We start from the raw sequence: 13,978 nt of genomic DNA, 5'->3' as shown, positions 1-13,978 counted from the left end.
TCCACAAAACGATTTGCAAATAAAATGCCATTTATGTCGACGAAAGACCACCTCCAACCAATTGATATATATATTTTATGGTTTAACTATATAGGTGAAAGCAATGTAAGACAAGTCAGTTCACATCCCCCACCCACCCCCATCTGAAATAATATTTCTCCTAACCTGGTGAATGTGTAATAAATGACTTTGCATGTTCTCAGGCAGTACAAAAGGGATCAAGAGATAATCTGAAACTAGCCTAGTGCCCAAGGCCTTCCAAATGCAAGTTTCTTGGAAGGCCTCGGGTACTAGGATAATCTGAACCTGAATCTGGAAGATACGCGTGACCGGAAGTCCCCGATTTAGAAGTGTTTCAACGGCATTAGAGTGATACACATCTTCTGAATTGGTACCATTGATACGTACTACTACATGTAAAAACACTCAATCATTGGTAGAGCCTTTGCTTTGTGACCGGGAGGTTGTGAGTTCGAGTCCCCCTCAAACCAAAGAAGTAAACATAGGTAGTGATTGCTACTTCACTAAACGCTCGGCATTTAGAAGTGAGAATCACAGATCTTTCGAATATGACCTTAAAATTATGTTCCCGTTCCATGAAAGGCGTCGGTACGTTAAAAGACCCTCTCTGCTATGGCCCTGAGCGTTAAGCATAAGTCTAAAGTGGTACTACTTACATTTAAAGTGACGACGTCTCAATACGAGTGATCTTATTTATTTCGAAGGAACGTACATGTAAAACAGACATGTAAAAGCAAGGCAGATACTACAATAGACTTCCAAGATTGATTCCTCAATCGTTGAATAAATGTACATGATACTAATGTAGTGACAACATATCTTTTTGTAACATACTGGGTGTTTATATCTCTCAACTGATTCGATACGCAAGTGCTTGTTCTGCGTATGGTAGGTTTTTAAATCGAGGCAAGCTACTGGCAAACAAGAACTACAAGACAGAGCTCTAATGATTTTATCTATGTTACAAGAGCCAAAACAGAATATCTTAAAAGATCTTTAATCATTTTAGTAGCAATTTTATGGAACTCATTACCAGATTTTATTAGAAAATACACAACTACCACATTTTTGAAATCAGCTCATCTCAAACATTATTTTGATCCTCAATAATACTCATGTGCTTATTTTTTTATGAAGGTCTCATCTGTATGTATATAAACTGTGATACATGTATTTCCATGTTTTGTAATGTATGTTTTCGATATGTAAAATTTATATATGTTATAGACAGGACCATAATGTGAACTAGTTTATATAACTAATTGTGCAATCCTGTATAAATAAAGGATATCATTATGGTACAGGGGTTTCAACAGTCTCGTTTAAAATCAGAAGTTCGCAAATTCTATGGCCGTTATAACGATCTAGTTTGCCAATACAACCTACATTTGTACATGTATCATCCCAGGTCAAATGTTGTCTGACGTGTTTCATACCGATTGTTACACTGTTCTTGGCACACTGATTTTGACTACGGATAACACTGTTTACCTGATCAAGATATAAGGCTCACGGTGGGTGTGACCGGTCGACAGGGGATGCTTACTCCTCCTAGGCACCTGATCCCACCTCTGGTGTGTCCAGGGGTCCGTGTTTGCCCAAATCTCTATATTTTTTAGTACTTTTAAGAGTTATGAGATTGATCACTGTTCGTTATCTTCATCTTGCACGAAAGCTTGTTTTGCGTTTGATCAATTATCAAACCAAAGGAGGCTACTGACAATAAATTGGTGTTACAGGGATTTCAACAATCTCGTTTTGAAAGAGGCAGAAGGTTTTAACTTTGGCATACCAACCAAAACATAACCTTCAAATTTGGATAATGCAAATGGGAAGCATGAAATGTTAACAAGTATTATATTCTTAGTAAGTAGAATTAAAAGTTGACAACTCGAACATTAATGAAGTATAGTTTAATTTTAAAATTAATCATCGTATCAGTGCCTGTCTATCAAACACATTGCTATATATGAAACATTGATTCAATAACATTTGATAAAATATACAGATACAATATAATTTGCTCCCATTTCTTGTGGGGAATACAAAATCCACAAAAAGCCCATGAAATACGCCGATTTCGAGACACGTCCGAGTTATTTCCCTTTGAAGAACTCTCGTACATAGTAAAACGCGAAACAACTTGTTTACATGTGGGAATAGGACAAATATTCACCACTGCATAAGTGAATGTGCTCAGTAAGTTTCTCATACGCTGTTTCATTACCCGAATTCGACTGATACATAAATTAAGAAAATGATAAGTATTCAGGGAGTAATTAAATGCATGGGATTCTCATTATATCACGATATTGCGTTGGTTGTACGTTCCTACCCAGGGTATTTATTACAAATATGTCATTGTTTTTATGCTTCCACTTCCACTATTTCTTTCGATATAGTATTTTGTATTTCCTACATTTACATATTTAAAGAGGGGTCGCTTTTAATGCATTTTATCGTCTTCCTCACTGACTGCAGGCCCACTCTTTCCCACTTCGACATTCAAAGTTCCACTAAATGCACCTCCCACACAGAAGGGTCTTATCTCGAAACTTGGGTACTGTCACCATTACGTAGTTTATATATATATATATATATATATATATATATATATATATATATATATATATATACTTTCTTCACTGTGAAAGGTTTGATACAATGGCTAGATATTTTGTCCAGTGTTCATTTCTCCTTAGCATTATGAAATATACCGGTATATTGTCCTGTTAAGAATTCGTCCCAATGAGATTGTTTCAGCATTCATATTAACCCAATTTTAAGAACACATGGTATAAACTTTTCCGATTCATTTTCAAATTATGATTAAATATCATTATGACAAATGTCTTTTCAAACTGCAAAAACAACTAATTACATTATATATAAGCAGAAAAGAGACAAATTTTTTAATTCAACGTCATTGACAAAATCCTAATTTTCATCATTCTATAAAAGGTCTGCGTTTTCTTCATCTTCTTAAACTATGTTATAATTCATGTTTCCCTTTTCAACCAAACTAAAATGTGAAATAAATACATATCCCAATATTTGTTTTTGCAACGTGTCCCTTAATATATCCACTGACAAAGTGCGAAAATAAGATTGAGAAGAAAATGTACATGTATCTGTATATGATACATTGTAATCGAATAGCCACTTCCGGTTAAGTTCCGGCTGTGTAACTGCACTACCACTGGTACATGTGTCACAGGTCCCATCCAAATCGCAATACACTAAATACTGAGAGCAAGTTCAAAAGATTTTTTACCACTGTCATTTTCAGTTCAAGCATCTACTTTATGCACAGGTGTGTAAGAAAGAGTTTTCACACTGAGCGTAAAGCTATACATGCGTACTAGCTTGTCTATACGATTAATACATGATATTCATAATAGTGCCATTGCAATGAAAAGTTCTTTGATTGTATCGTCATTTCGAATATATTTCTGTGTACCCATGTCATTCATTTAATCACTATGCACAGATCTAATCAGTGGTTATACACTGTCACGCTCACAATGATACAGCTAACTACGAAAAAGACAGATAAAACAGTAGACGGGGTCCCTGATGTTGGTTTTCTTCCTTGATTGCCGTTATCGTGGTGGACAGGAGTCACATGTGGTGTCAAATCAGGGGCACTCTGTCTCCTGAATCCATTGTTTTCTATGATAGTTGCATAATATTGCGCACTTGCTTTTGGAACACGTTGCCTGGCGGGGTCACTGAAGTTGACGTAATGAAGCCCGAAACGCTCCGAATAACCCCGTGCCCACTCAAAGTTGTCCATGAGTGACCATGCTGTATAACCGCGAACGTTGACGCCATCCAGCCTAACAGCTGCAAAATGTACAAATAGTTTAAGAATATAATCTTATTGGTGTATGTCTACATTAATAATGAATGGAGTCTATTAATATGTGTAAATATTTAAATTCTCGGTATAAATGCCATGATAGAAGTGTGTGATCAAGAAAGAAACTCTCCCACATCACCAGAAAAGCTAGCTCTCTAGCGAGGCAGTATAAGTTCCCCCCCCCCCCCCCCCCCACTCGGGGAAGCTTCGTCCCGAAGCTTAGCGTGAGTCCTCTCTGGGTGTTTGGCACCTGCTCAGTAACGGCACCCGCCATTCACGATGACAACCACCATCGTCCCCGGACGAATTCACGTCTGTACCCAGAGCTCCGAAGAGACTCTACCCGGAGAAGGCCCAACAAACACCAGATTCACTACGCTGCCACCAATTTGTAACCTTGTACCGGTCACCCAGCCAAGTGCTGATCACGCTCGCCGATGCTGAACTTGCGTGATCAAGAGAGAGACTCTACAACATTACCAGAAAAACTAGCTCTCTAGCGAGGCAGTATAAGTTCCCTCTTACACTGTCCGCTACACTAGATTTATATATAGCTTAAGTTTCTTACATTTTCATCGATATGAGTGAAATATTCTCTAGAGGGAGGTTAAACAAAAATTCAACAATATTCTTACATTTTCATTGTGAAAACTTTGCACCTGTTATGCAGTGAATAAGTACCTTTCAGAATGTTGTTGATATAATGCTTGTAATAAAATATTCTATGATTATCATTTAAGGTTCCGTTTGTGTCCGATACACCATTTTCTGTGATGTAGATTGGGACATCCCCGTATGTATATTTCACCCAGTTCAGCATACGACGAATTCCTGTAGGAGTAACTTTCAGCCAAGAAGATCCCGATCTAGAATAGAAATATAAGAAAGGCAATTTTGTAGGACTGGTGGTATATAATTCTCATTTAAGCGCACTAGTGAGTAGCTATGTAGAACGTGCTAACAATTGATTGAGTACTACTATAGAAATTTGGTGAAACTTTATGACATAAAACTCGCAAAATCAATGCAAGATTGACCATTCAAATATCTTACCCTAGCCAGGACGGATCTTTCATGGAATTCACGTCTTGGTCTCCGTAGTAACTCTGATCATCGTTTTGGATGGAGGATACCAAGTTTGATGTGTAAAAATTCATGCCAAGAAAGTCATAGGTTCCTAAAGTGTATATAAATCCGGGTAAAATCCAATATACAACACTAGAATATTCAGAAACTCTTTATTCCCTGGGGTATTTGTGGGGGGGGGGGGTGTTTGTTTTTTAAATGCTGGGTGCTTATTCACTACATGTATATATTAAATATGCTGTACAAGAATACAGAAGTTGAGTTTGTCACCACAGTCTGTAAAATTCTTTGTAGATCCACATATTGCAGTATCATAACCGTGAAAACGAATTCATAAGTATGGCAATCAATGAAACTTTATTATTGATCCAGTGAAACGTACCTTTAATATAGTCTCTCTCCGCAGCTGAAAATTCCGGAAGTCTACTTTCGTTGTATCCTTGTGCGCGACTCTTTCTGTCCACCTGATCTTTCATAACCCCAGGGTAGTCCCCTTTCATGACGGGGTTTAAAAACCAACCAAACATGAAATTAATGGCACGATCTGAAGCCTGCAAATCTTCCTCATTGTTAGAATTCTTTGGAACTTGCCAGTCAGTATTCAGAGTTATACCTATCACACCTAAAATAGCAAAAACAACAAATCTGTTTTACTACTGCTACAAATATTATATTTCCTGCTACAAGTTTCTTAAATCAAACGGAAAGAAAGCTGTTGCATAGTTTGATGCATTATGTATTAACTTATGAACTACCGCGCTTGTTCATCAGTGAACGCAATCTTTAAATCATACAAAGGTTTATTTATGTTACGGGTCTACATTAGCCCTCTAACAATGTTTCAGGGCTGTTTGAATTAGTTTTGATGAAGTATACTGATTCGATACGCAAGAGCTTGTTCTGCGTATGATCGATTTTTAAATCGAGGTAGACTACTGACAAACAAGTTGATGGTGCAGGGATTTGAACAGTCTCGTTGAAAGTCAGCACTTCGCAATTTCCATGATTGTTTTAACAATTTAGTTTGCCAATGCACCCTATCATTAAGTTAAATTCTGTCTGACTTTCATACCGATTGCTCGATCGTTCTTGGCACACTGATTTTGACTATGGATATTTGCATTTAGCTGATTAAGATATAAGGCTCATGGCGGGCGTGACCGGTCGAAAGGGGATGCTTACTCCTCCTATGCGCCTGATCTCACATCTGGTATATCCAGGAGTCCGTGTTTGCCCAACTCTCTATTTTGTTTTGCTTATAGGAGTTATGAGATTGATCTCTGTTAGTTATCTTCACCTTTCATACACAAGTTTCTGGTATACTCGTATGTTATTTATATGAAAATACTAGATATCATAAATGTAAGGCTTTCTTCCCGGATTTTTAAAATTTATCTGAAAAGTGTATATTGTTGTACCGTTTTCCATTGTGCATATATAGGACGCATTGGAAAACAAGATGTATATTGTTAATACATATGTATCTCACAAGTTACAATGTAAGTAAATCGTAGAAAAATAAGCCATGGTCTTAAAATGAAATTTATGTTTTGAAATAATAAAAACACAACAAGAACAAAGTTACGTACACATGTATTCAGTTGATGGCAAAATGAATTATTTCTTATGTCGATTTAAAAGAAAAACATCACAAAATTGATCAAAATATCTTTGTATAACTACATGTATATCTTGCTTTTTTCACACAAGAATGATGAATTTTTAGAAGTTATTAATCTAAAATCTCAAAGATTTCACAATAATTTTGATAGTTGTTATGGACAAAAATATAAATCAACTCGATTTAAAATCCTTAATAAGCTGTGTAGTACGTGACTGACCTTTCTGAGATTTTTTGAACTCGTTGACATAGATGTGGTAAGCTTTGGCATGTGCTTTAATCAGATTGTGACCAGCTTGGTATATCTTATCTCCCTTTCCTGTCAATCCTGGCGCCATAACACCAATTTCGTAACCGTGGTTTGAAACTACAAATGGCTCGTTCAGTGTAATCCAAAACTTTACCTAAAACAAAACACAAAACACTCGTAGTCTTTTTTAATATCTTAATATGCGAATGAGCAGTAGTCACGACAACGATCGATTTGGTTTGATAGGATTTTTTCCACTAGACTTCATTTTTTTTTTGTATTTGCGTATAGAGTTCAAGTGAACAAAGCCCCACAAAATTGCTTGGAACCACTTACCCTATCCCCAAACTTAGTAAAGCATAGTCTAACATAATCTGCAAAGTATTCAGCTGTTTGTTCGCTCTGCCAACCGCCAAATTTCATCAGGGACTGTGGCAGATCCCAGTGATACAAGGTTACCATAGGTATGATTCCAGCATCAAGTACAGCGTCTATCAAGTTGTTATAATACTGAACACCCAAGCGATTGACAGTCTTTCGAGTCCCATCCGGTAAGATCCGGGGCCATGAGATTGAAAACCTGTAGTGGGTAACCTGTTGAAGAAAATTAAGAGTATCGAACATGATTCTTTCAGATGTGGACATTACATTACATTTGCAAGAATAACTTTTCCTGTTTTTTCTTCACGAAAGATGAAGATAACGAACAGTGATCAATCTCATTTCAGATACTTCAATCTGGATTTGTTTGTTTAGTTTTGCTTTTTGTTTGTCTTTTCTTATTATTACGTATTATAATTATATTGCAAGGCTACCAATTATATTTATGTAGGTTTATGTTATTTTAAGATCTTTCGTCGGCGTAAATTTTGACGCCCTCTGGAAGGCTACTGCGCCATCCAGTGCCATTGTGACCGTATTCACGCTATTCCATCATAAAATGTTACACGTCAATTGCGAACTTTGTTAAAACAAATATATATGTAAGACAGTGGTACTTTGATAGACTTTTTATCTCTCCATTTTTAGAATATCATTCAAGACTTAGTTGTTCTGATACAGTTCTCGACATTTTACATTTGAAGTCAGTACATACATGTACATATACTTCTTTGAACACACACCATGTGTACATCAGTTCGATCCGTTTTTAACAGTCTCCGGATGCAGGGATGTAAATAAATCTACAAGTTTCCTAACTTAGCTAAAGCTATTTATAGGAATTAAAAATGGAAACTACTGTAAGTATTCCTTATGTTTATTCTATACATGTACGTGTAGTTATCCTGCTAATGATGTGATGATCCGTTACATTTCATTTATCTGTAAGATATTTTACAGTTTTTCTGATGGAAATTCAACTTTTCCCCAAATAATTCTACCGTTAATTGCTTTTTGTCATTGAAATAAAAGTGAAAAACTGCGATTCATTCATTACAAAGTTCAACAATTTCCATTAAAAGAATTACATTAGCACAGCTGTGTATATCACGTACAGGAAAGTGGAGAATGTGAAAGAGAGAAGCAATATAAGTTATTTAATCTTGTTATCCTCAAAACTGAATGGGAGATATTTTGTTTTATATTTAACACAACCATTGAATATAACATATCATAATTTTTATGCTCCCCTTTGAAAAAGAGGGGGCATATTGTTTTGCAACTGTCTGTCGGTCGGTCTGTCTGTCGGTCGGTCTGTAGACCATGTGTTGTCCGCTCAATATCTTGAGAACCATTCACTTGATGATAATGATATTTCATATGTGGGTTGGTTATGAGTGGAATATGACCCCTATTGTTTTTCAGGTCAAAAGGTCAAATGTCAAGGGTCAATCTACTCTGGACATAGGAATATAAGGTCCGCTCAATATCTCGAGAACCCTTTGCTTCAAAGACATCAAACTTGGCACACTGGTACATCCTAAGGAGTAGATGACCCCAATTGATTTTGAGGTCATATGTTCAGAGGTCAAGGGTCAAACTTGGCATAGGAACATACTGACCATTCAATGTCTAGAGAACCCTTTGCTTGACAGACATCAAACTTGGTACACCAGTACATCTTCAGAAGAAGATGACCCCTATTGATTTTGAGGTCACATGGTCAAAGGTCAAGGGTCAAACTGGACATAGGAATATACTGTCCGTTCAATATCTTCAGAACGCTTTGCTTGACAGACATCAAACTTGGTACACTAGTACGTCTTCAGGAGAAGATGATCCCTATTGAATTTTAGGTCACATGGTCAATTCACTCTTGACATAGGAAGATATTATCTGCTCAATATTTTGAATTGATGATAATACTATCAATTAAATGAGGTGTGTGTATAACCCTTTTCAATTTTGCACCATGGGGGGCATATGTGTTTTACAAACATCTCTTGTTTAAAAAACAAGTATGTTTGGACTATTTTTCTGTTAAAGATGACATTTATAACTGCATTCATTTCCAATGTAATCTTATGTATGTATAAATTAGGAAAACGGTATCTAAAAAGGAACCGTGATATAACAAGTTTGATTCTTTCGTAAACTAAACGAGCAATCTCTTGTATACTTATTACAATTGTTGTGCTTTTTGATTAGACACATTATGAGAGAAAAAAACGTATATTTGGAAGTTGTAACTCATTAAATACAAGAATACTCTCTCTCTCTCTCTCTCTCTCTCTCTCTCTCTCTCTCTCTCTGAATGCATAGCCTCTAACATAGTTTTTCTCTTATATTTACAATTTATAGCATAGTTTTTCTCTGAAAATTTTAAGATGAGGTAGTTTTCAACTAGGATGGAGTATGATTTTCTCGTGAAGCAGGAATATCACATTCCAAAGTAATTCCGAACACATACCGTTAATATGGCAATTGAATGTGACAAATGTAACTTTCTTTAGCACAGAGTATCATTCTACTTATCACGGTATACATTCTGCAGAAATAAATCGGGAAGTAAGTAATGTAATATATTTCATCAGTTGAGATTTTCACACCCGTGTACTTTTTAAGCTAAAGCGCTCCAACTTTTCACGATAGGTGATGCATATGCCAACCTATATGAAAAGTCTGAAGGTCATACCGTATATTCAATATAGAATGTTTAAATGAATCACATTTACAAGATCTTTTTGCGAAGACTGCGTTTTCGATTGAATAAAAACTGTCGAATAAATGAATACTGCTTCTTCTGTACACTATCTGATAAGACAACGTAGTAATTGTTCAGATAATGATGACAACCTTTCATCTTAAAAAAAAAAATTAGGAATGATGAATTCTCATTGAAGTCTTCGAATATGTATGATCTTTATTTCAAAGACTTGTTCACTTAGTTATAAAAATACGATTTAGTGAATCATAATAATAAATCAACCGCCTACCTTCATATTTTTCAGAAGTTTGACATCCTCGTGGAACTTGTCATAACTGTCACAAGCAATATCACCCGTGTCATTGTTGACTATATGACCTGGAGTGTGACAGAACACATCCCATATTCCGAGTCCTTTCCCTGAAAATGTTAATTCAAAAATTGTTTTTCAGATTACTGGAGAAATGTGACATTAGGTATGATTCTGTATCGATACCATGACTTGTTTTATGGTTGCTGTGCCAGCATTGCTATAAAATGTTAATATATTCTAAGGTTTATTTGTCAATTAAATTCCTAACAATAATGTATTGCATTTATGTATTTGTTCTCTATGGAAGCACGTGCAAAATTTTACCATCTTTATCCCAAGCTCCTTCTACTTGGTACGAAGAAGTAGCGGTGCTCCACGCGAAACCTTCAGGGAAGGTATTGAAGTAAAAGTCTTCTTCTCTGTCAAGTACTCTGTAAGGATTATTCTCGGGGTGTACAGGTTTTGAGGCAAACGGAAACGAGTACATTGCTTTATTATTTGGGAAACCATTGTTTTCGATGATATTTGAGTAATAGTGAGCACTTTCTTTGGGTATGCGTGGTCGGTCAGGATCGCTGAAGTTAACATAATGAAGTCCAAAGCGTACTGAATAGCCAGCCCCCCATTCAAAATTATCCATAAGCGACCAAGCTGTGAACCCTCTCACGTTTACTCCGTCTAGACGAACGGCTATGGAAACAAAACAGAAAATGTAAATAAACTCTGAAACAATTTATTTGTGGAAGCTATGAAAATTAAAACTCTGAAACAATTTATTTGTGGAAGCTATGAAAATTAAAACTCTGAAACAATTTATTTGTGGAAGCTATGAACACTAAAGTAATAGGCGCTACCTTTGAGGACGTTATTGATGTAATGTTTGTAGAAATCTATCCTGTATCCATCTTCTATAGTTCCGTTCAAATCTGAAACTCCATTTTCAGTTATGTAAATAGGAAAGTCACCATAAGTGTATTTCACCCAGTTCAGCATTCTCCTAATTCCAACAGGTGTTACTTTCAACCAATTGGAGCCAGATCTTTTAATAAAACAGACATATTAGCATGTGAGATCACCTTTAGTTATTAATTCAACGTCTTGTGGAGCCAAGTAACACATTTAGCAAAATAAATTACAAAGACAGAATTTTAGATACCAATTTGTGTATAAAAGAGGATCATTTAAAAGATTTAACACCGACAATAGTTACTTTGTCAATAATACAAGTAATTTCATATTTTCTAGTTAAAGTGTGAGCACATCATAATAATGTTTCGTTGTGAAAAGACAAGAAAATTAGACAAACATTAACAATAAGGAATAGACAAAGCCTTTATTTTACTTAGATACACGATATTTAATTTAAGAATGTTCCTTGCCCTGGCCAAGATGGGTCTTTGCTGTAGTGAACGTCTTGATCCCCTCCAAAACTCTGCTCGGCTGATTGTACACTGGTTACAACATTGGAGGTGTAAAAGTTCATTCCAAGAAAATCAAACGTACCTGAAAGAATAATTTCATCAACGAATTTTTAATTGCTGCTTTATAAATTAAGAAGTACATGTACAGAAATCAAAGTCCAAGACGTTCGGTTGAATTTAACATGCGCTGCTACTGTGACTATAAACAGACGAAAGTTCGCCATGGCGCTTTGGCAGACACCGAATGATAATTGACGCATGACTGTTATCAATACCAATGATATAACACCTTTTATAAACTTTTTATCATATTCTGTAAATTCAGGAAGTCTGCTCTTTGAGAGTCCTTGTTCCTGACTTTTCCTGTTCACTTGGTCTCTCATCACTTTTGGATATTCTCCTTCTATCAAAGGATTAAGAAACCATCCAAACATAAACGCAATAGCTCGATGTGATGCTTCCAAATCCCTGGGACTTTCTGGATTATTGGGAACTTGCCAGTCCGTATCCAAAGAAATCCCGACTTGTCCTGTTTAAAATATGGAGTGATATAAATACTACACCATACCTCATGATTTTAATTTAAAAACAATAATATATATAATACTTAAATTTAACTACATAAAAATATATTGTATTGTCTTTTCTTTACTTTTCAAAAAATGGAAATTCTTGTCTTATTGTCTCATTGAAGTAAAAAATAATATATTTGTACAAAATATATATTACCTTTCTGTTGAGCTTTAAATTCTTTCTCATAGATTCGATAAGCTTTCGCATGCGCCATAATTAGGTTATGACCGACTATATATATACGATTTCCCTTTCCTGTCAGTCCAGGAGCCATAGAGCCCAATTCATATCCTTGCTGAGCGACAACGAATGGCTCATTCAAAGTTATCCATAACTTCACCTGTGAAAAATATGACGTCATATTCACCAAGAAAAATTACTATACAATTGAATTTCCACCAGCGATAACCTGTGTTTTCCATTTCTAAAACATTCTTACCCTATCACCAAATTTTCTGAAGCAAAATCTAGCATAAGCGGCAAAATGGTCACTTGTATTTATGTTCTCCCACCCCCCACTCTTGTTCAGAGCTTCCGGAAGATCCCAGTGATATAACGTCACCATAGGTACAATATCCGCCATCAAAAGGGCGTTGATTAGATTGTCGTAGTACTCGATTCCAGGTTGGTTGGTGCGCTCCAGTGTTCCTTTCGGCATTATTCGAGACCATGATATTGAGAATCTATAGTGTGTGACCTATATGGGTGAAACAATAGACATTTTATCAACACCATATACCGTGAAAATGTACAAATTAGTGCAAAAGAGAGTTAGCGCTTTCCAAATACTAGTAATTCAATATTAGTTAGTAATTTTTTAGCTAGGTCTTAGCGAGGTATATAGAATGTTACCGACATGAAACTTTTAAGATTTTTTATTTAAATATTCGTATTCTTTTACTCTCTATTTTGAAATTCTTAACACTGTACATACCTTTAAGTTTTTCAGAAGCTGCACATCTTCTTGGTATTTATGGTAACTATCACACGCAATGTCACCCGTGTCGTTATTGTAAATGTGGCCTGGCTGGTGAGTGAAAGCATCCCAAATGCTTGGACCTTTACCTGTAAGTAGACATACAATTTCTTGTAATTGATAACAATTCGATTTATATCTATATTATTTCTTATTATCTCATTGAAAATTATTTTGGAAAATATTTACCACTTGCATAGGCACGGATTGTGCTTCTTTATAACATGACCTTCTTTTATTCTTGTGAGGCAAAATTATTTAAAAGCTTCTACATGAGAAGAAAAATATCTTTCTATGGCCTTCAACTCAACATTTAAAGATATCGACGTGGTTTTATATACTTCAAGCACAAGTACTCCGAGTTGAAATAAAAAATATACTAGAGTTCCTCATTGACAACATCTTCGTAGTCTGTGGTGATCAGGTCTTCCAACAGTCTGTTGGAATCCCCAGGGACACTAATTGTGCTCCTTTGTTAGCTGACCTGTTTTTATATTCCACGGCGGGTGTGACCGGTCAACAGGGAATGCTTACTCCTCCTAGGCACCTGATCCCACCTCTGGTGTGTCCAGAGGTCCGTGTTTGCCCAACTATATATTTTGTATTGCTTGTAGGAGTTATGAGATTGATCACTGTTCGTTATCTTCACCTTGCATGAAGCAGAATTTATTCAAAAACTTCTACGTGAGAAGAAAAAATATCTTGCTGATGCCTTCAAATCAACATTTAGATATATCAACGACGTATCATCTATTAACAATAATAAT

General features: G+C 35.8%; 1 protein-coding gene across 2 annotated transcripts in view; it reads right to left on the bottom strand.

Annotated features, from left to right (window-relative positions):
- Positions 1-1,918: 1,918 nt before the first annotated feature.
- Positions 1,919-13,978, bottom strand: part of LOC125680292 (lactase/phlorizin hydrolase-like) — a 46,973-nt gene continuing 34,913 nt past the window's right edge. For both annotated transcript variants that reach the window (XM_048919763.2, XM_056161398.1), the window contains 14 exons: positions 13,170-13,300; positions 12,675-12,932; positions 12,392-12,575; positions 11,952-12,191; positions 11,621-11,744; positions 11,096-11,280; positions 10,566-10,931; positions 10,218-10,348; positions 7,177-7,434; positions 6,811-6,994; positions 5,352-5,591; positions 4,937-5,060; positions 4,565-4,749; positions 1,919-3,867 (listed from right to left, as the gene is read on the bottom strand). In XM_048919763.2, coding sequence (XP_048775720.2) covers positions 3,518-3,867; positions 4,565-4,749; positions 4,937-5,060; positions 5,352-5,591; positions 6,811-6,994; positions 7,177-7,434; positions 10,218-10,348; positions 10,566-10,931; positions 11,096-11,280; positions 11,621-11,744; positions 11,952-12,191; positions 12,392-12,575; positions 12,675-12,932; positions 13,170-13,300 — 2,960 coding nt within the window. In that variant the 3' untranslated portion in view covers positions 1,919-3,517. The remainder of the gene's footprint in view (positions 3,868-4,564; positions 4,750-4,936; positions 5,061-5,351; positions 5,592-6,810; positions 6,995-7,176; positions 7,435-10,217; positions 10,349-10,565; positions 10,932-11,095; positions 11,281-11,620; positions 11,745-11,951; positions 12,192-12,391; positions 12,576-12,674; positions 12,933-13,169; positions 13,301-13,978) is intronic.

This window comes from Ostrea edulis, chromosome 1 (assembly GCF_947568905.1).
Source record: "Ostrea edulis chromosome 1, xbOstEdul1.1, whole genome shotgun sequence".
In the NCBI taxonomy this organism is placed as follows: Eukaryota; Metazoa; Mollusca; class Bivalvia; order Ostreida; family Ostreidae; genus Ostrea; species Ostrea edulis.
This window is presented reverse-complemented; position numbering and strand designations above follow the sequence as displayed.